At 33.8% G+C, this 23,909-nt stretch overlaps 1 protein-coding gene across 1 annotated transcript in view; it reads left to right on the top strand.

Annotated features, from left to right (window-relative positions):
- LRRIQ1 (leucine rich repeats and IQ motif containing 1) overlaps positions 1–23,909 on the top strand; it is a 180,109-nt gene that overhangs the window by 95,807 nt on the left and 60,393 nt on the right. The window contains exons 17-21 of the mRNA XM_061205523.1: positions 394–513; positions 19,238–19,327; positions 19,972–20,093; positions 20,591–20,686; positions 20,947–21,029. Coding sequence (XP_061061506.1) covers positions 394–513; positions 19,238–19,327; positions 19,972–20,093; positions 20,591–20,686; positions 20,947–21,029 — 511 coding nt within the window. The remainder of the gene's footprint in view (positions 1–393; positions 514–19,237; positions 19,328–19,971; positions 20,094–20,590; positions 20,687–20,946; positions 21,030–23,909) is intronic.

Genomic DNA, 23,909 nt, shown 5'->3' with positions numbered 1-23,909 from the left:
GTTTTCCTAAATGAGTGTTAGTTTATTTTATACATAATCATTTGAAAATTAGCAAAATTGGTTTTCCTCTGTATCTCTTTCTACTTAATTTAGAATGGGTCCCGGAGGAATTGTCAGATAATTGATTGGTTGACCTACATGTGCAGTTGAGGGAGTTTTAAAGATTCTTTTCTGCTTACCACAAGGAAAATCTCCTGAGATTCAGAGCTTTAGACACAAGCAGTCATTTAATTTATCTTCCAGTTTTAAATGTCACATAAAGTTCAAAAAACAGATTATTGAGCCATTAAACTAAGGTCTAAGATGTTTTATCTTCCTAATGGGATAACACAGAGAATCTGGTTTGGAGTTTGATCTATAACCTTGTATAACATGCTTTAAATTTTTGTTTAGGCAGTTTGGAAGGGCTTTCTTTTGCGAAAGAAACTGACAACAGCTCTAGAGGCTATTAAGAATGAAGAATCTGAAGAAGAATATGAAGAAATAGATTTAGAAGATTTTACATTTGATGAAGTAAGTGCCAACTACAACATATAGATATTGGTCTTAAAATATTTTAGTATACTATTTTGGAGCTAAACCTTTTTCTAAGGTTTTCATCCTTTTAATACTGTGTTACAGATTTTTTTCAAGTTGCACTTGAAAAAGTATGCTTCTAATTTTTTAACATCTTCATTTATGATACAAGCTTGTACAGTGTGTAAGTGTGGTCATGGAATATTTACAAGAATTCGTGTGTATTCTTCAACCAGATTTACACAATGTTTTATCAATTATTCTTCATTAAATATAACTCTGAGCTTATTTATGCCCTGTTCAACAAATTTTAGTAGCTCTTTGTTGCCTAGCAAAATGAGGACAGCCTCCTTAAATTGTTATTCAAGTATTCAACAATAAGACAGCAAACTCTACAGACATATTTACCACTTCCCACCTGTGGCGTCCACATGCTCTAACCACATTGAGCACCCTCTTACCGTACCTTTTACGTCCTTAGTCTTGCTTATTCTGTTTCCTCTTCTCTAGACAGTTAAACCCACATAACTACCACTCAGATTAAGGTAGAGGACATATGACTATCCCCAGAAGACTTCTCATGACTTCATAGTATTCATACCTCCATCATCATAGATTAGTTTTGCCTATTTCTGAACTTCCAAATAAGTGGAATCATACAATATGTACTCTTTTTTCACATAATATTATGTCTGTGAGATATACCTATGTGGTTGAGTGTAGCTGTATATATACCATTCTTTTGAATATACTACTTTTAATCTATGATTTGAATATACCAATTTTTAAAAGTCTGTTCTACTATTGGTGGATTATTTGTTACTGAGTTATTTCTAGTGTTGCCTATTATGACTAAAGACGCTATGAACATTCTTTTTTTTAAAAATAAATTTATTTATTTATTTATTTTTGGCTGCGTTGGGTCTTCGTTGCTGTGCGCGCGTTTTCTCTGATTCCGTCGAGTGGGGGCTGCCCTTTGCTGTGGTGCGCGGGCTTCTCACTGCGGTGGCTTCTCATCGCAGAGCACGGGCTCTAGGTGTGCGGGCTACAGTAGTTGCAGCACTCGGGATCAGGTAGTTGTGGCTCACGGGCTCTAGAGCTCAGGCTCAGTCATTGTGGTGCAAGGGCTTAGTTGCTCTGAGGCATGTGGGATTTTCCCAGACCAGGGATCGAACCCGTGTCCCCTGCATTGGCAGGCGGATTCTTAACCACTGCGCCACCAGGGAAGGCCCATCATCAGAATATGAGAGTTTCAGAGGAGATTTATCCTCACCAACATTTTGTATTTTCATGTCTTTTTTTTTCCCCAATCCAGTAGGTTTGTAGTGGAATCTAGTTGTTTTAATTTGCATTTCTCTCCTAACTAATAATGTTGAATACCTTTTCATATGCTTACTGGCCATTTGGATATCTACTTTTATGACATGATCAAGTGTTTGTGCTTTTTTTTAAAATTTAATTTTATTTATTTTTTTATACAGCAGGTTCTTATTAGTCGTCAATTTTATACATATCAGCGTATACATGTCAATCCCAATCTCCCAATTCATCCCACCACCACCCCCGCCCCCCCCCCGCCACTTTACCCCTTGGTGTCCATACGTTTGTTCTCTGCATCTGTGTCTCAAATTATGCCCTGCAAACTGGTTCATCTGTACCATTTTTCTGTGTTCCACATATATGCGTTAATATACAATACTTGTTTTTCTCTTTCTGACTTACTTCACTCTGTATGACAGTCTCTAGATCCATCCACGTCTCTACAAATGACTCAATTTCATTCCTTTTTACGGCTGAGTAATATTCCATTGTATATATGTACCACATCTTCTTTATCCATTCATCTGTCGATGGGCATTTAGGTTGTTTCCATGTCCTGGCTATTGTAAATAGTGCTGCAATGAACATAGGGGTGCATGTGTCTTTTTGAATTACGGTTTTCTCTGGGTATATGCCCAGTAGTGGGATTGTTGGGTCATATGGTAATTCTATTTTTAGTTTTTTAAGGAACCTCCATACTGTTATCCCTAGTGGCTGTATCAATTTACATTCCCAACAACAGTGCAAGAGGGTTCCCTTTTCTTCACACTCTCTCCAGCATTTGTTGTTTGTAGATTTTCTGATGATCCCCATTCGAACTGGTGTGAGGTGATTCCTCATTGTAGTTTCGATGTGCATTTCTCTAATAATTAGTGCTGTTGAGCAGCTTTTCATGTGCTTCTTGGCCATCTGTATGTCTTCTCTGGAGAAATGTCTATTTAGGTCTTCTGCCCATTTTTGGATTGGGTTGTTTGTTTCTTTAATATTGAGCTGCATGAGCTGTTTATATATTTTGGAGATTAATCCTTTGTCCGTTGATTCATTTGCAAATATTTTCTCCCATTCTGAGGGTTGTCTTTTCGTCTTGTTTATGGTTTCCTTTGCTGTGCAAAAGCTTTTAAGTTTCATTACGTCCCATTTGTTTACTTTTGTTTTTATTTCCATTACTCTAGGAGGTGGATCAAAAAAGATCTTGCTGTGATTTATGTCAAAGAGTGTTCTTTCTAAGTTTTCCTCTAAGAATTTTATAGTGTCCACTCTTACATTTAGGTCTCTAATCCATTTTGAGTTTATTTTTGTGTATGGTGTTAGGGAGTGTTCTAATTTCATTCTTTTACATGTAGCTGTCCAGTTCTCCCAGCACCAGTTATTGAAGAGACTGTCTTTTCTCCATTGTATATCCTTGCCTCCTTTGTCATAGATTAGTTGACCATAGCTGCATGGGTTTATCTCTGGGCTTTCTATCTTGTTCCATTGATCTATGTTTCTGTTTTTGTGCCAGTACCATATTGTCTTGATTATTGTAGCTTTGTAGTATAGTCTGAAGTCAGGGAGTCTGATTCCTCCTGCTCCGTTTTTTTCCCCTCAAGACTACTTTGGCTATTCGGGGTGTTTTGTGTCTCCAAACAAATTTTAAGATTTTTTGTTCTAGTTCTGAAAAAAATGCCATTGGTAATTTGATAGGGATTGCATTGAATCTGTAGATTCCTTTGGGTAGTATAGTCATTTTCACAATATTGATTCTTCCAATCCAAGAACATGGTATATCTCTCCATCTGTTGGTATCATCTTTAATTTCTTTCATCAGTGTCTTACAGTTTTCTGCATACAGGTCTTTTGTCTCCCTAGATAGGTTTATTCCTAGGTATTTTATTCTTTTTGTTGCAATGGTAAACGGGAGTGTTTCCTTAATTTCTCTTTCAGATTTTTCATCATTAGTGTGTAGGAATGCAAGAGATTTCTGTGCATTAATTTTGTATCCTGCAACTTTACCAAAGTCATTGGTTAGCTCTAGTAGTTTTCTGGTAGCATCTTTAGGATTCTCTATGTATAGTATCATGTCATCTGCAAACAGTGACAGTTTTACTTCTTCTTTTCCAGTTTGTATTCCTTTTATTTCTTTTTCTTCTCTGATTGCCATGGCTAGGACTTCCAAAACTATGTTGAATAATAGTGGTGAGAGTGAACAACCTTGTCTTGTTCCTGATCTTAGAGGAAATGCTTTCAGTTTTTCACCATTGAGAATGATGTTTGCTGTGGGTTTGTCGTATATGGCCTTTATTATGTTGAGGTAGGTTCCCTCTATGCCCACTTTCTGGAGAGTTTTTATCATAAATGGTGTTGAATTTTGTCAAAAGCTTTTTCTGCATCTATTGAGATGATCATATGGTTTTTATTCTTCAATTTGTTAATATGGTGTACCACATTGATTGATTTGCGTATATTGAAGAATCCTTGCATCCCTGGGATAAATCCCACTTGATCATGGTGTATGATCCTTTTAATGTGTTGTTGGATTCTGTTTGCTAGTATTTTGTTGAGGATTTTTGCATCTATATTCATCAGTGATTTTGGTCTCTACCTTTCTTTTTTTGTAGTATCTTTGTCTGGTTTTGGTATCAGGGTGATGGTGACCTCATAGAATGAGTTTGGGAGTGTTCCTTCCTCTGCAGATTTTTGGAAGAGTTTGAGAAGGATGGGTGTTAGCTCTTCTCTAAATGTTTGATAGAATTCACCTGTGAAGCCATCTGGTCCTGGACTTTTGTTTGTTGGAAGATTTTTAATCACAGTTTCAATTTCATTACTTATAATTGGTCTGTTCATGTTTTCTATTTCTTCCTGCTTCAGTCTTGGAAGCTTATACCTTTCTTAGAATTTGTCCATTTCTTCCAGGTTGTCCATTTTATTGGCATAGTTTGCTTGTAGTAGCCTCTTAGGATGCTTTGTATGTTCTATAAATATCAGTTAAATCTATCTGGTCCATTGTGTTATTTAAAGTTTCTGTTTCCTTATTTATTTTCATTTTGGGTGATATGTCCATTGGTGTAAGTGAGGTGTTAAACTCCCCCACTATTATTGTGTTACTGTCGATTTCCCCTTTTATAGCTGTTAGCAGTTGCCTTATGTATTGAGGTGCTCCTATATTGGGTGCATATATATTTATAATTGTTATATCTTCATCTTGGATTGATCCCTTGATCATTATGTAGTGTCCTTCCTTGTCTCTTGTAATATTCTTTATTTTAAAGTCGATTTTATTTGATATGAGTATTGCTACTCCAGCTTTCTTTTGATTTCCATTTGCATGGAATATCTTTTTCCATCCCCTCACTTTCAGTCTGTATGTGTCCCTAGGTCTGAAGTGGGTCTCTTGTAGACAGAATATACATGGGTCTTGTTTTTGTATCCATTCAGCAAGTGTGTGTCTTTTGGTTGTAGCATTTAATCCATTCACGTTTAAGGTAATTATCCATATGTATGTTACTATGACCATTTTCTTAATTGTTATGGGGTTTTTTTTGTAGGTCCTTTTCTTCTCCTGTGTTTCCCACTTAGAGAAGTTCCTTTAGCATTTGTTGTAGAGCTGGTTTGGTGGTGCTGAATCCTGTTAGCTTTTGCTTGTCTGTAAAGCTCTTGATTTCTCCATCGAATCTGAATGAGATCCTTGTCGGGTAGAGTAATCTTGGTTGTAGGTTCCTCCCTTTCATCACTTTAAGTATATCATGCCACTCCCTTCTGGCTTGTAGAGTTTCTGCTGAGAAATCAGCTGTTAACCTTATGGGAGTTCCCTTGTATGTTATTAGTCGTTTTTCCTTTGCTGCTTTCAATAATTTTTCTTCGTCTTTAATTTTTGCCAATTTGATTACTGTGTGTCTTGGTGTGTTTCTCCTTGGGTTTATCCTGTATGGGACTCGCTGCGCTTCCTGGACTTGGGTGGCTATTTCCTTTCCCATGTTAGGGAAGTTTTCAACTATAATCTCTTCAAATATTTTCTCTGGTCCTTTCTCTCTCTCTTCTCCTTCTGGGACCCCTACAATGCGAATGTTGTTGCGTTTAATGTTGTCCCCGAAGTCTCTTAGGCTGTCTTCATTTCTTTTCATTCTTTTTTCTTTATTCTGTTCTGCAGCAGTGAATTCCACCATTCTGTCTTCCAGGTCACTTATCCGTTCTTCTGCCTCAGTTATTCTGCTATTGATTCCTTCTAGTGTAGTTTTCATTTCAGTTATTGTATTGTTCATCTCTGTTTGTTTGTTCTTTAATTCTTCTAGGTCTTTGTTAAACATTTCTTGCATCTTCTCGATCTTTGCCTCCATACTTTTTCCGAGGTTCTGGATCATCTTCACTCTCATTATTCTGAATTCTTTTTTGGAAGGTTGCATATCTCCACTTCATTTAGTTATTTTTCTGGGGTTTTATCTTGTTCCTTCATCTGGTACATAGCCCTCTGCCTTTTCATCTTGTCTATCTTTCTGTGAATGTGGTTTTTGTTCCACAGGCTGCAGGATTGTAGTTCTTGCTTCTGCTGTCTGCCCTCTGGTGGATGAGGCTATCTAAGAGGCTTGTGCAAGTTTCCTGATGGGACGGACTGGTCCTTTGTGCATTTTTAAGTTGGGTTGTACATCTCTTTTCTTATTGGCTTGTAGGAGTGCTTTATATAATCTAAATACTTCTCTGTTTTTCCATGCAAATATATTCCCTAAATCCTGGGATTTCCCTTTTTTTCTCTCTTTATGGTTTAGTTTGATGAACAGAATGTTTTTGTTTTAAATTAAAAACAAAAGTTTTTAGTTGTGACATATAAGAAATCTTTGCTTACTCAGGTCATTAACATATTCTAGAAACTTTATTATTTTAACTTTCAGCATTTAAGTCTGTGGTGCATCTGGAATTAAATGTTGCCTGCAATGTTAATAAGGGGTCAAGTTCCCCTCCAAACGTACACATTTGGTTATTTTGTTGACCCACAACCATTTGTTGTTTAGACCATACTTTTCACAATGGATTACAGTGAAGGCTTTATTTAAATTCAGGAAACTGTGTGCATGGGTTCTCTTAATTTTTCTCATAATTCTGTTGTTTATTCTTATATCACTACTTCAATTTCTGTATAATTTATAATAAATTTTGTTATCTTGTCTTATAAGAGCTCCAACTTTGTTCTTCTTCAAGAAAGAACTGCTATTGCTACCGTTGATCCATTTCATTAATGTACGAATTTTAGAACCATCCTGTCAATTTGCACAATAAATGTTAATATTTTCTCTAAGATTGCAAGAAATCTATAAATCAATTTGGGAGAACTGATATTTTTAGAATATTACATTTTTAAATTCATGAACGTAGAATATCTCATCATTTATTTAAGCCACTTAAAATCTCTGCCCATAAGAGCAGAGATTTTTTTTCTTGTGCCTCTTATTTATTTTTCTTGCTTTATTGTCCTGACTACTACCATCAGTAAAATGTTAAATAGTGGTGGTTTTAGCAGGCCTCTTTCGCTAGCTCCTGGTCTCAGGGTGAAAGCTTTCCACCATGAAGTCAGATGTTTAATACATGTTTCTTGTAGAAACTCTATATTTGATTGAGTTACCCTCCTTAGTATCTTCTTACCTTTCTAAAAGGTTAATATGATGATGATGTTGATGATTCTATATATGATTTGGATTTTATCAGATACTTTTTATGCCTATAACATTGATTTTTAAAAATTAAACCTTGTATTCCTAGAATAAACCAACTTAGCTATAATACATTATCTTTTTATATATCTCTGAATTTGATCTGCTAATATTTTGTTTAGGATTTTTGCATTTATATTCTAGAAGAAGCTGTGCCCGTAAATTTTGTTTCTTGTAAAACTCTTCAGATTTTGGTATCAAGGTTGTGTTGACCTTATATTTGATTAGGAAGTGTTTCCTATTTTTCTATTTTCTGGAAGAGTTTGATGTAAGATTGATGTTATTTGTTTCTTAAAAATTTGTCTTAGCACATAATCTATTTGGGATAATATTCAATGTGCACTTGAAAGGAATGTGCATTTTGCAGGTGTTATGGTTACTAAAATCTCAATTACTTCAAGTTTGTTAATTGTGTTTAAATGAATCCTTATTTTTAGTGATTTGGGGAGGTTTCTATCAGTTATTGACAGAAGAATGCTAAAATCTCTTCTTCAGATTGTGGATTTCTCTAAATCAGTTTTTAGTTCTGTCAAATTTGGCCTCATACTTTGAGGGTATGTTATTAGGGTATACACGTTTAGAATAGTTAAGTCATTGTATTATTGACCCTTTTATAATGGCAAAATTTCACTCTTTAACTCTAATTTCCCTCTTTAACTAATTGCCTTATTGGCCATTCCCTCTGATATTTTCGTACTTACAGCAACTTTCTTTTGACTGGTAATTTTATAATATATGTTTTCCTAAACATTCCCATTAAACATTTCTGTTGCTTTTTTATTGAAACTGTGACTCTTATAAGAATATATAGTTGGATTTTGCTTATTTTTATATTCCATTTTGATTTTTTATTAATGTATTCAGACTTTAAATTTATTTCAATTGAGAGTGTAATTAGGTTTATATATATCATCTTTCTGTTTGTGTTCCATTTGTCCTGTTAGTTCTGTGTTCCTTTTTTGCTTCTTTATTACCTTTTTTTCCCTTTAATCAGGTATTTTTGTTTTTCCTTTTTTTCTCACGTTAGCTTGTTAATTTATGGTTACCTCTTTCTATGCACTTCATTCCTTCCTGCATTATCATGCTTCCATCATTTTCTTTTACCTTAAGGACTTTCTTTAATATTTATTTTAGTTCAGGTCAGTTTTTGATTGCTTGAAAATTTCTTTTACTTAAAACTTTGAAGGATATCTTCTTTAGATATAGAATTCCAGGTAGGCTTTTGGTGTTTGAAGATGCCATATTTATTATCTTCTGGCTTTCATAGATTCTATTGAAAAGTCAGTAATAAGTCTTATTTTTTCTTCTTTGAAGATACTTCTTTCCAACTCTTAATCCCCAGACTACTTTTAAGGTTCATTTCCTGTATTTGTTTTTCAGCATGGGTGTGGTTTTCTTTGTATGTACTCTGCTTGGAGTAGGGGAGGTTATGTGGCTTCTCGAATCTGTGGTTGATGTCTTTCATCAGTTTTGGAAATTGCTTGGCCAGAGGTATTTCAAATATTTAATCTTTTTCATTATCTTTCTTCTCTGAGGTAAAGTAGCTCCAAAAACACATATGTTAGAATCCCTTACCATTTCTCATGTGTCTCTTAGACTCTTTTCTGAATTGTTTTCTTTTTTTACTTCTGTGTTTTAATTTGCATGTTTCCTACTGACCCATCTTGAAGTTCACTAATCATCTCTCTTAAGTTATCTAATCATTTTTAGCCTATGTATTAAATTCCTAATTTCAGTTATTCTATTTTTTAGTTCTGGAATTTCTACTTGATTATTTGTTGTAAATTCTAGTTATATATTGAAGTTTTCTATCATTTCCTATATTTTCTTGAACATACTGAGCATGGTATATTCAAAGTTTTCTCGGTTAATTGCAACATCTGGATCACTTGTAGGTTTATTTCTATTGACAATTTATCTCTTGTATTGGGTTGACCAAAAAGCGCCTTCGGTTTTTAAGTAAAAATAAAGGACACTTTTCATTTTCACCGAGAACTTTATTGAACAACGTATTCACCCTTTTGTTCCACTACCTTCTACCATTTTTCAGGCAACTTCATAATTCCATCTTCCCAAAACTTTTTATCTTTTTGAGCAAAGAACTGTTCCAGGTGCCTTTTACAGTCTTCCAGGGAATTAAATTTTTTTTACATTAAGAGAATTTTGTAAAGACTGAAATAAATGGAAATGCAAAGGTGCAATGTCTGGTGAATATGGCAGATGAATCAGAACTTCCCAGCCAAGCTGTAACAGTTTTTGCCTGGTCATCAAAGTAATATGTGGTCTCACATTATCCTGATGGAAGATTATGCATTTTCTGTTGACTAATTCTGGAGGCTTTTTGTCGAGTGCTACTTCCAGTTGGTCTAATTGGGAGTAGTACTTGTTGGAATTAATCGTCTGGTTTTTTTGAAACGAGCTCATAATAGAAGACTCCCTTCCAGTCCCATCATATACACAACATGACTTTCTTTGGATGAAGACCGGCCTTTGGTGTGGTTGGTGGTAGTTCATTTCGCATGCCCCACAATCTCTTCCCTTCCACATTATTATACAGTATCCACTTTTCATCACCTGACACAATTTGTTTTAAAAATGGAACATTTTCATTATGTTTAAGTAGAGAATCGCATGTGGAAAAATGGTCAAGAAGGTTTTTTTCACTTAACTTACGTGGAACCCAAACATCAATGCTATTAACATAACGAAGCTGGTGCAAATGATTTTAAACGCTTGATTTGGATATTTTGAGTTTGTTGGCCATCTCTCACGTGGTATAACATTGATTGTTCTCAATTAATGTGTCAGTTTGATCACTATCAACTTCAACTGGTCTATCCAACCGTGGAGCATCATCCAGGGAGAAATCTCCAGCACGAAACTTCGCAAACCACTTTTGACACGTTCGATCAGTCACAGCACCTTCTCCATACACTACACAAATCTTTTTTTGCGTTTCAGTTGTGTTTTTACATTTCTTTAAATAATAAAGCATAACATGCCAAAAATGTTGCTTTTTTTTCCATCTTCAATATTAAATGGCTGCACAAAAATTCACCAATTTTGATTTTTTTTTTTAATGCACGCTGATATGACAGCTGTCACAATACAATCTAACAAAATTGTTTCAAATGAAGTTAAGACAACTAAGCACTACTAGAGCCATCTTATGGAATAAAATGAACAAACCTTTTGGCCAACCCAATATTTTGAGTCAGCCAATTCTCTTTATTAGCACTTAGTCATTGATTAAGTATCAGACATATATGTAAAAATTATAAAGACACTGGAAGATGTTTTATTTCTCTAAAGAGGATTTAATTTTGTTCTGACAGGCAGATATTGTATAGACAGAGATCCTTTTGAGGCTTATTTTTAAGCTTTGTTAGGGCTGGTCTACTTCTGGTTTCTCTTAGGGTTGAGCCAATATAATGTCTAAACTGAGAGTGGGATATTTACCAGGTTACCTTCACCTTGTTTTTTCCTGAATTCTAATCTCTTTCTCCATAGCATCAAATGACTAAAGAAATTTCTTCTTAGCTTTTTAGCACGCCAGCTATTGCTATTGCTCTTTGAGTCTAGGTATCTCTCCAACACACATACTACTTGGAATTTGCAAACATATGAAGGGTTTATTTTATACATGACTTTGAACTCACATTTCAGTGGTTCTCTCCTCTCAGGGATCTTGGTCCTTCAATCCCAACTGCCTTGGCATCCCTACACTTTAACCTCTGTCTCTTCATTCCAGTGAAACTGATACAAGTAGGCCTTAGATTTCTGCTTGGCTTCTCTTTCCTGTTAATAAAATTGGGGCTTTCCCTGAGGGAAAATGTGGCAGGAAATACAGGGTTCACATCCGCATGAGACTCTACTCTCTGGGATCTTAGCTTTTTAAGTCTTGACTGCTTCAATTGTTCTTGAGTACCTTCAGCTCCTTTTTAAATCCAATATTTATAGTTGTTCTCAGGTGAATCTTAATTCTAATTAAAGCTATACCAGAATAAAATGTCCAAAATGAAATGTTTATAAATATTTCAAGTCAGTGATTATTTTAAGTGTTTCAGACATTGTTCTCACCACAGTGAACAAAAGAGATAAAATCCCTGACCTCAGTGACCTTACATTCACTTAAGGTGACAGACAGTGAATAAATATATATAAATATACAGAATACTATAAGATATTGAAAATTGCTATAAAAATTTTTATAAGGAAGCTTAAGAGATAAAGCATGGAATCTGATTGGACAATCATGGGAGGCCTACATGAAGTGAAATATTTTTATAGAGATGTGAAAATAAAGTGAAGGGATAGCCATTGGGTAATATGGCACTGGGCTAAGTGGAGGGCAAGTATGGAAGCCTTGAAACAGGAACTTTTTTTAGTATACTAAAGAAACAGAAAATTCACAGTAAGTAGAACTGATTAGTAGTGGAGAATAGCCAGAGATAGGGAAGAAACAGAAAAATGGTCAGGGAACGGTTCACATAAAGCCTATGATATGAAGTCAAGAACTTTGAATTTTATTTCAAATGTGATAGAACATTATTATTGGGTTTTGAGCAAGGGAGTTAAATGTATTATTTGTTTTAAATGGATGAATTTGTTTGTAATACAGAGATTATAGTTTAGGGGAGCTAAGAATTAAAGCTAAATACCAATTAAGAAAGTATTATTACTTTGCCTTCCTTTGACTTTTTTTTACTCCTTTTTTTATGGCCATCACTTTATTTTAAAATCATCTTACGACTTCAGATGACATAATCAAATTACAAAAGTGTCCCTATATTTTTTGTTCTTTCTTTCTCTTACTTTCCTCTATACAACTGTAAGACATATCTAACCAGGACTTCCCTTTTATCACTTATTTAGGTCATAACAATAGTTGCCTTTGGTATAGTCTATACTTTTCTTTAAGATTTATCACAGGAGAGTTGTAGTGATATACATGTATTCAAACTTATATTTTCCTTCCCAGCCAACAAATACTGAATGTTTACAGTATGGTAGGTACCGTGCTTGGTGCTAGGGTAGGTACATAGACAGATATAACATGGCCCCAAGTTTAGGAGATGTCAGAAATATATTTGAATATTTTCAGCTATAAAAGAAGTAAATATAAAATTGTCTTAATAAATTAGCCTCAAACAAAAAGCCTGGATCAATCTGCCATGAAGTCTTTATATTGGTTTGTTGCCTCTCTGAAATGTGTTTTCATTTTACAAATGGTTAACCAAGGGGACACTGATAACAAAGATCACTTTGTTTTAGTTTTTATTAAGCATAGTTTACCTTAATTTTTTAAGTGCCAAGAACTGTGAGGGATCTGAGATTGTATCCTGCATGCAGTCTAACAAGTTAGGCTGCCACACTTTCATGGATGCTGGCAGAAGAAATGAGACATTTATTACTTGTCACCTCAGGCAGCAGAAGCCTCATGTTTTTATCTATTCCCTTTGCCCCCAGGTTCCATAGGCAGGAATTCCCCCTTAGGAATCCGGAAGCTTAGGAAACCCTATATTTTATAAAAGGCTGCTAGCAAACCTGTTCATCCTATGCTCCAGAGGAAGTAGTTATTTTCTTATACCAGACAGCAAACAAATTTTGCCTTCTGCTCCAGAGGGAATCACTCAAAGACTATATCTTCCAAGTCTGTTAGCTATATTAACATCCTTGGAAAGATAGTCCAGAACAAAAGATGTCATAAGTCATGAAGAAATGTTAGAGACCTATGGAAAATTATCTCCCAACATATGTACCCTTCATGTGTACATGGCAAATTTTCCCACAAGTACCCACTCCAGTGGCTACTCTGAATAATCTGACAGGGGCTAGGACAAAATCCATTAGGTTATCCTCATGATACATTTAATGAAGGATACTATCAATACCCCAGGCATTTCCTCTTTAAGTTTCTGTATTGACCTTCCCACTAGACTTGAGGCTTTAATCCAGGTACAGCTGGAAGTATTAGCTATTACAGACTCTTTTTGGGCCCACAAGGAGGAAGTTGAAGGCAGTTCTGCCATCTAAAACAACCCTGGCCAGTGAATTGAAGCTGACTTGAATGCTTTCCAGGGCCATAATGGTGTTTCCTTAAATGTTTGAAGGTGATCTATGACCAGGACACCTTCCAGGTGGCATTTGTCAGCCCCATAGGATGACTGAGAATGGGAGTGGGGAAAACATCCAGGCTGCACCCTGAGGATGTGTCAATCACGCTGGCCTGAGACATCCTATTAGGGAAAGGAAATATGTTTCATGCCCAGGAATGATCAGGAGAGAATCCAGAGTTGTCAAAATAGGACTGTATTATCCTCCAGGTATTTTTTCATAATCATTACCTAGGAAGTAGCTGCAAGGGTATGATCCCTTTCTGGGATCTGACCAAATTGCCTTATTTAGGTATGTGGACAGAAGGAAGTGAGAGTGGTGAAGTCAGACTATCAGCTCATTGTTGAGTACCTTTTGTGATAAAAGGCACATAACTATCAGGCTCCAATGGTCCAGAAAACTGAAAAATTATACAGATGAATTTCAAGGGCCACAGTTATATGGCCAAACTTAGCTGATAGATAACCTGAAGATGTATCGAAAGTTGAGAATGGAGGAGAGGGTTTAGAAAGTGAGATTTGAGATTCATAATGGGCCAGATTTCCAAACTGTAAGGATTCTGAGGTGCTACAAAAGTTATCAAGAAGTATTAGAAAGAATTCTTTTGAAAATGGCATGAGGCAACTTGGATAGAAGAGGAGGAAAGTGTTGGGGCTCAGAGTTGGGGATGGTGAAGAATGAAAACGAGACCAAGACATGGCTTTTAGAATTTCTAGGACCTGTTCAACTCTAACTAACTTGTGGCTTACAGCAAATCTGATTCTAGTTTCATATGTCAAATGAAAGGATTATATTAGTTGGTATGAAAAATTTTGTACATACATATGCAAATAAACATGAATGTTATTCCCGGCTCTTCTGATAGCCTTATTTCCTAGTCTCTCAAAGTTGGATTATAGAATAATAATTTCTTCTCTGATAAAAAGTCAAATATATGTATATCTGTTCAAATGTTCAATTGTGAGTACACAGTTACAAATTTATCTAAGTTCAAGTTTATTTTTAATGTGTAAGTAAATTTGATAATAGTCTTCTAATAAACAGAAAGCTTTCCAAATTCTCAGTTGTAAGTTAACAGAAGGTTTTCTTAAGCAATAATTGAAATTTGTATAAATGTCCAGTAGTAAGCATGATATATTAATATTCATTTTTTTAAACAGTAGTATATTTATAATCTTGGCCAATTCCTCCTGACATTTGAGATTTTTCTCCTCAACATACTAGGTACTGCCAAATATAGTTGATATTAATAAGCTTGAACTCATATAAATCAGTAGTCTTGGTAACATTTTTGGTTGAGATTATGTAATTACTGAAAGTAGCTTTAGCATTTTATATTAAACCTTCTATTTATGTCTCTAGAAATTTCTAAGAGACAGTGGTTCTGGAATCAACTAACACAACATTGTAAAGCAACTATACTCCAAAAAGAAATCAATTAAAAAAAAAAAGAATTGTTCTGGACTCTAACAAAAGTTTGTGACCTTATATTAAAAACCAAGAAAAGGTATTTTCAAAGTTTTCTGCACTTTTAGATATCAATTTAAAGAACTAATTTTTTCCCTCAAACTTCATGTAGCTTTTCCAAGGAAGAAACCTCCATCATCATCTATATGATACAGCAAAGAAATCACTGTGCTTTGTGGGACCTTGTCCTGCTGCAGAAAGAAAACAGCTGGAGTCCCAGAGAGTATAAAAAGAGGTGGTTTGGCAGGTGTTTAAGAAAAAAAAAGTTGTTTGTTTATATAAAAACTAGTGCATAAGTCAGACTCCTTGCCTGGCATTACTTGTCCTTTTCCACAGTCACTCCTCAGATAGCATATTACTTTTAAAATTTCTCTTCCAATTTTTTCATTGTGAGAAAGTACACATAACATAAAATTTACCTTCTTAACCATTTCTAAGTGTGCATTCAGTGGTATTAAGTATATTCATAAAGTTGTGCTACCATCACCACCATGCATATCCAGAACTCTTATCTTACAAAACTGAAACTATATACCTGTTAAACAATAACTCCTCATTCTCCCTTAATATACTAATGTTATAAACACCTTAATTTGCATTTACACCAGCTTAACTTTAGTAGCATCCATGAATTATTCTCCTTTATAGCTACATCTCCACCCCTTTCAGTTGTTGATGTCACAAAATTGCATCTTTATACATTGTGTGCTCCAAACATAGACTAATAATTTCTCTAAATAGACTAGTATTTTAAATCATATGGAAAAGAAAATGTGGAGTTACAAACCAAACTTTCAATAATACTAGATTTTAAACTAAGAATTGTTTGTTTTTAAATGTATTAGTATCTTAAAAAGTGAAGTTAACAAACTGTTGTTACAATAATATTAGCTTTTATAATTTCCCATGTAGTTACTGAGATCTTTATTTCTTCATATGCCTTTTAACTGCTGCCTGGTATCCTGTCACTTCAACCTGCAGAACTCTCTTTAGCATTTTTTTCAGGCCAGATCTAATGGTAATGAATTCTCTCAGCTTTTGTTTATCTGGGAGTGTCTTCATTTCTTCCTCAAATCAAAGGACAGTTTTGCCAGATATAGGATTCTTGATTGGCAGTTTTTTTTTTTTTCTTTCAGCACTGTGAATATATCAGCCCACTGCCTTCTGGATTTCAAGGATGCTGATGAGAAATCTGCTGATAATCTTGAGGATTCCTTGTACATGACAAGTTGCTTCTTACTTGCTCCTTTCAAGATTCTCTCTTTGTCTTTGTCTTTTGAAAGTTTGATTATAATGTGTCTTGGTGTGGGGCTCTTTGAGTTCATCTTACTTCAAGATCATTGAGCTTCTTGGATGTTTATATTCAGGTCTGTTATTGAATTGGGGAAACTTTTAGTCATTATTTCTTCAAATATTCTCTCTGCCCGTTTTTTTCTTTCTTCTCCTCTGACTCCCATGATGCCTATGTTGGTCCATTTGATGGTGTCTCACAGGTCCTTTAGGTTCTGTTCATTTTTATTCAATCTTTTTTCTTTCTGTTCTTTAGATTTGATAATTCCATTGCTGTATCTTCAAGTTCACTCATTCCTTTATCTGCCTACTCAGAGGCAGATCCCTCTAGTGAATCCTACCAGTGAATTTTAGTGAATTTTTCTTTTCAGTTATTGTACTTTTCAGCTTCAAAATTTCTTCTTGGTTTCTTTTCAGGTTTTCTATCTCTTTATTGATATTTCCACTTTGTTCATAGATCATATTCTCCCTTCTTTTAGTTCTTTGAACATATTTAAGACAGTTATTTTAAAGTCTTTGTCTAGTAAATCTGCCATGAGGTCTTTTTTAGGCATAGTTTTGGTTGATTTTTTTCCTTTGAGTGGGCTGTAAATTTTCCTGCTTCTTTGTATGCCTTGTAATTTTTATTTAAAGTTAGACATTGAATCTAATAATGTGGTAACTGTGGAAATAAGATTCTCTCTCTTCCCCAGTGTTTGCCAGGTTTTTTGCTTTTGTTTTTATTGTTTTTGTTTTTGTTTTGATTGTTGTAGGCTGCGTCTGTGACAAGGATCAGCCTGAGTTGTAAACTCAAGGTGTCCTCATTTCTTTTCTAAGCCTGTGCCTTCCCCTGGGCATGTGTGCTGACTTTCCCCCATATATGCAGATGCTTTTGAATATCCTAGTCTTTTTTAAAATGAATATTCTAGTCCTTAGTGTTTGTTTCCCAAAAAAGGAAAAAGAGAAAAATGAAGAGGGGAGGAGTTGGGGGAAGAACACCTGCCCTTTAAATCCTCTGGAAGTCACTTAGTAGGTGGGGTAAATAGTCTTACAACAATAAGGGAGGTGCCACTCACCTCTTTGTGCCTCTGAGATCAGAAGCAACACTCAGCAGTCAGAGTACAGATCTCCAATCTTTGGAAGACAGTGTCCTCATTGTCCACCCTGGCTCCTGCAAACTGTGTGCAAGGTACTTCTAAAACACATGAATAGCTGCCTGCCTTGGGGCTGGGGAATGGAGGATAGATAGCTGCAACTGTGCTAAGGGCTGACATTTACCAAAATTAACCACAATTTACCATCCAAGTCTTCCCCAGGACATCACAAGCCTTCAGTAGACTCTAGAGTTCCAAAATGGTTACACTAGACAGATTCTGCCAGTTTAGTTGTTGTCTAGGTTGAGAGACAGTTTCCTGGTGCTCCCTACCCCACCATCTTCCCAGAATCCTCTGGCACATTGCCTTTCGTCATATTGTCTCCACATCTTCTCTTCATTTTAGCAATTTACAGAGTAAGAATACTAATTTAATGATAGCTGATATGCCTTGGGCCTTGATCTTTCTTGGCATAAATATGAATTTTCCTTTATTTGTCATACAAAAGAAAGAATTTAGAAATCTGAGCCCTCCATACTGTTTGCAATTCTGCATTACATAGCTCTTCTTAAACCAGATATATATTCTTAAATCAGATATAACTGATATATAACTGTGATATATATGTTAACAATCTCTGCCTAGAAGGAACTGGACAATGTACTGGTGCACAACTGTATCCTTTTTACATAGATATTCAAATAACATGAATCTGATTAGGTTTCCTAAGACTAAATGCTGTAAGTAATGGTCTGTCATTGTGCTGCTGACCTGTAGTCAAGATGTCTTAGGCTTGCCTTTCCAATGGTTTTTCAAGAGATAGTCAAGAAGTACTGAAGCTGTATAAATGGAAAATTGCATTTAGGTCTTCTCAGATTATAGTCATTCCAGTTTTTAAAACATAAATATGTTTGATCATTTTAGAAACTTTTAAAAAACAAGTTCATTGGTATTATGATCATTCTTTTTTCTTAAAGATTCAAAAACAATTATAGAACCACAGAATATTATTTAAACCATATTAGATAATCCAAGTGAATAAAATTTAGATAATTATACCCTAAATTATACAACATGAACATAACTAATATATTTCCATTGTACAATGATAAATTTGGAAATTACATAAATGGAATAAAGATGTTGTAAGATGAAGAGTGAAGTGACTTAAGATCATTTCAAAATTTAAATTTATATTTTTATCAGTCAAACTCTTGAACTAGAGAATATAATATCAGGAACCATGTTCTGTATATTGCCACAAAATTCTTTTTTCCATCTATTCAGAAAATTCATGAAATGTTGAACTAAAGTTAAGTAAAAGCTATCTTACAGATGGTATTTACAGAAAATTGATACTAATATGTTAAAATACTATAAATTTTTAATGGTGAGGTTTGATGGAAAATATTATATTTTGTATAATAAAGAGCTAAAGGATTATTTCCCTCAGTTACATCTAGAGTTGGCTCAGAGTCATAGTTCTCAAACAGTTAAATACACTGAACAATCTGCATGTCTCATTTTTTAGAGCATGTGAGTACTCAAGGCTTTACTTTATTCCACTTGGGGATGAAAAATCTTATCCCATTTTTTAGAATGTTTGCATTAAACAGATACATAACATCTCACAAGAGTGACCAAGTAGCAGATTTTCCTCTAAGTAAAAATGCTGAAATACTTTCTTAACATGTGTAGTATATAAGACAATTTAAAAGAATCTTTGTAAAAGTTATGCAAACTAAATTATATACATTAATGTTATTATTTGTGCAGGCTGCCTTAGAGAAGGAATGGCTTGCTTTAGAGTCCGCCCGCTTCCCTTCACAAACACTGGTTCTTCCAAACCAGCTGCACTGGCCAAAGGTAACATGTCATGGAAACCTCTTAGTGCTCGATCTTTGCTCATTTCTTAAGGTTATGCTCTGCTGCAGTGATTAATAATACAATTTATTGACTTGAAAAACACAATTACTTTTAGAAGCCTCAGACTTCCTCCTCATCCCCAGATGTAATTTTTCATGTAGCTTTTCTTTCATTTGCTCCTGCTTTTTTTCTTTATTTTGGATTTCTTTCAACACTTTATTTCACAGTAGCAAAAAAAAAAAAAAAGATATGCTTCAGCTGCATAAAATCACTAGTTGACAGCACTTTAAAAATACAAAAATATGCATTAAAAGGGCAACAGCTGAAGATTCTCAGTCAGAGGTCAATGGACTGCAATATCTGTTATTTATTTGATAATCTTTGAAGTTTTTGTTTTCTGAATTTTTTTCATGATCTTTGCAATTAATCATTCTGTATATGCAAACTATACCAAAAGCATATCTCTCATGACTACAACAAAGGACATTTGTATGTATATTCTATAAATTTCATTTGATTATAATTTTTAATTTTTATATGAGTTTTTCTTAGACTACTCAGTAATATGCATGTAAAGTAATACAATATACATGCTAGATTTTTTTCAATTTATTTTATACTTATGTACATTTTTTTCTGATAAGTTCTCTGGAACCTTAAAATCTGATGATACTTCACTTAATTTACCAAGTCATCCAGCTCAAGCATGGCTGTATAATGAGAAAGAAAATTTGTTTTCATCGGAACACACACACTTTAATAGCAGGTAAGCTAAATTGCTCTTTTAGAGGATCAACCTCTAATGAATGACAAGAATATTATACTGTTTACAAAAGTAATAAGATGATGAAAAGAGGTATGAATTTGTTAAAAATGTAATGATTTTATGGAGTTTTCAGTGTAAGTAAAATGTGTGATGTAAGTTTATTAAAGCAAATACAAAACTTAAGTGTCAGTGAAATAATGTTAACTGTTGTAGACAAGTGAACTTTTAAATACTGCTATATAAGTAGAGATAAGGGTTAGAATAAAAATTCCAATCCTGTGTTTCTTTCAACGAAAGGATTGAAATATGCTTCAAGTAATTGAAATGTAAACATTTTAAATTAATGGCAGACTTTTATTACTTTTCAAGATAAAGTTTTTCTGTAACTTAAATGTATTTTATTTCCCAGTTTGAGACAACATAAACAGCTTGTAGTTTTAAAAAGTGCTGATACACTTGTGTTGATTCAGTTAAGTGTGGTTTTTTCCTATTGCTAGATCAGAAAATAGAACTTTATCCAGGACACCTGAATCAAAGACCAGCAGAAAGAGTTTGCTAAAATCTGAAAAAGAAGAAAAAATTTCAGAAGAATGGTATGTGGTCGGTCTGTTTTACACTAAACTATTAAGAAATTGAGAAATTTTTAAACATCCAAAGCAGATATTTTTCAAGATTTCAAGAATACCTTTATTAGTTTTTAAGAAACCATACCTCTGTTAAATTACAGATTCTTACATGGGAATTCAGATTTGTTTTGGTATGATATAATTCAGATATGTGTGTTTATATGTATGTGCATATATAAATATAGTCTGGGGATTTTTTACCTTTATTAAATTTAATCTTTTAATAGGGGCTTTAAGGATATTTCTACTGCTCAGCAAATGCTGAAGAGAGCACAGAAAATGAAATCAAAGAAATTAAGGAAAAAATTAGGTGGGTAATCAATGATCTTTGCATAACTCTGTATCTGACATTGAGGATAAAATCTTTTAAACTATTTTTTAGCAGATTGTATTTAATGAGAATATAAATGAAATGCACAGATATGAGAATGTCCAAGGTAATAATTCCATAAAAAAAGAAGAAGAAAACTTAGAGAAAATTATGATATTACATTTAATGATTTATTATACTCTTAAATGCTATTTTCACTTTTCCCCTGTTTCTTAGCTACTTGGCTATTGATTATTCTATCTATTGTGCACTGAGAATTATGCTGTAATTGGTTTCGAAGCTGGTTCATCTCAGCAAATGTTGATTCTAAAGAGCGTCTGCTTCGTGTGATTATTCCTTTGTGTGTTTTTAAATTGCTTGATTATTCAGTGAACTATTTCTATAAATTCATCAGTTCCATGAATATCAGCTATGAAGACTTCACAACTTGACACTTTGGAAAAGGAGCACAGTGTGTATCTTTTGTGATTATGCTGAACTTGTGAAATGTTCAAAGGCATCTTTTCTTCTATTCCATTTGCCAGGCTATTCAAATCATTTGTCTTTCTTTGGACACCTCTAATCATTTTATTAAAATTACTTAATATGTGGAGTGATTTATAGATGTCAGAGCAAGAAATTGGTTGTTATGAATTTATAACCATAATTAAAACAATTTTAAATTATTTGTATATTTCATATAACTTTGCATTTACTTAAAACTTTATATTTACTCATGGACTCATAGGCTCAATATAAGTAACATGACTTTTTTTTTTATCTGTTTTGAGTTTCTCTCACTCATCAGTTTCTTTTATAAAGATCTTAATGTCAGTCAGTGAAATGTTTCCATAAAAGTAACATCACTCCTGAGAAGAGCAAGGAATCTATATTTATACTATAGTTCTAGCTTATATCAGCATACAAAAAAGCACTCAGATTAATTTTATCTTTATTAATTTTTTTAACCAGTTCAATTGTAGAATTCTAAGAAATATGTATATTTAATTTTTAAAAACAGAAATAAAAATAACCAAGATACTGTTGGTTTCTAAGTAATAACTGTTATTTGTTGGCACAGCACTTACTAACCATTGATAAATTACTGATGACTCAGTTTTATATTCCTAAACGTTCAACTTTCCTTTTTTGGCATTATATTAGTGATATCTTAATTTTCTCTTTTATCTTTTTGAGATAACTATAATGTTTTTTGTTGTGTACTAAAACGTTTGTCAATTTTAAAATATTGAAATTTTAAGCATTTTTAGAGAAAATGTAAATATGTGCTCTGTTTGTCAACTTGCTTTATGCCTTCTGTACTCTTGTAAACTCCTACTAAGTTCATCAGGGCTCTGTGGTGGTTTCCCAGGGAAATACAACCCCAAACCCTTAATGATGATGAGACTCTCAGTTCCAGGGAAGTGGAATTCAGTAAATCGAGGTAGTTTGATAATGTTATATTGCTTTGATATATTTTTCTACTCATTTTCAACAGTATCAAAAACAATGTTTAAATCAATGTTTTGAGAAAAATAAAAGTTACTGAAACTCCTGGGGCAAGTTCAAATACCAGAAGTGGCTTAAGAACTGATTCAGCCAACGTTCAACAAATAATTATTATTTATTTAGTTCAAGATCTAATTTCTTAGATATTTACAGTGTTTGCAATGTCTGTGATAGTGAAGGTAAGGAAAATTTTATCTTGTTGGAATCTGTCTCTGGAAATATATAGGTGTTTCTTGCTAATTCTTGTAACTGAGGGGTTTTTTTTAGGTTGAGTACATTTTTAATTGATCAGCATAGTAAATAATATTTTTTAGAAAAATTTTAATAAGGAATATATGCTCATACATAAAAATCATTGCTTTAATGGCCAAAAATTAGACATAATTATTATGAAGCAAAAATTAAACCTCTTTTTATCTGTCACAAGGGGGCATGGTAGGGTAACAAATGAAAAAGGACATCCAAGTTAACACCCACATCTTAAATTTAACATTTTGACAGTGGTCATTAAGCATGACCTGTTAGGTAAAAATCCAAAATGGCAACTGTTCAATTTTTATGGGGATATTTACTCTAACTACATGATTGTAAACCAAATTGCATTCTTATTACTGTGTGAGGTTTTGTGTCTTTACATTAAGCTTTTGTTTTGCTTCTGTTTTATCAAAATAGTATTAGATTGATGAAATAAAAGCAATTTTTTAAAAATTTGAATTCTGAAGTGTAAAACTTAATGATGACCTTTAAATCCTCCTCACTCTTTTTCTCTGCTCCTCCTTCACAACATATACACAGAATAGAAATAGTCAAGGTAAGATTAAAGATGAAAAAGAAAATCAGTGGGATCCTCTACAATTATGATACTCTCATCTTTAGTAGGTTGATGATGTAGAATTTATGTCATTTTGTATATGTGAGCAAATCATTTAAGACTCGGTAACTCCGTCTTTCTTCTTACAGAATAAAGAATTTTCTAGTATTAATGCAATCAGTTTGTGCTATGCTGTTAACTTATTTGAATCTGCCTAAAATAATGGCCATAATTTTAAACATTTATTACTCACTAATAAATTTAAATGATTTTTAGATACTTAAATTCTGTTAAATACTTAAAAAATTTACAAGTAATTTTCAAATATGCATATATATGTATATATCTTACATGCACAACTTGCCAAGTTGAAAATTTCAAGCCACCAGAGGGCAACATTTTTCGTAAAACTGTTGGAGACTAACCAGCTCTGTGTGGGTAGGGAGGGTGTCAAGTGGGGCAGTCAGAGAATAGAAAATTAAATTGAATCCCTAAAATCTAACAAAGCACTAATCCTCGTGGAGGTGGGTCATAAATGCACGAAGTGTGGAAGCTTTAAT

Source organism: Eubalaena glacialis, chromosome 11 (genome assembly GCF_028564815.1).
Source record: "Eubalaena glacialis isolate mEubGla1 chromosome 11, mEubGla1.1.hap2.+ XY, whole genome shotgun sequence".
Taxonomy (NCBI): Eukaryota; Metazoa; Chordata; class Mammalia; order Artiodactyla; family Balaenidae; genus Eubalaena; species Eubalaena glacialis.
This window is presented reverse-complemented; position numbering and strand designations above follow the sequence as displayed.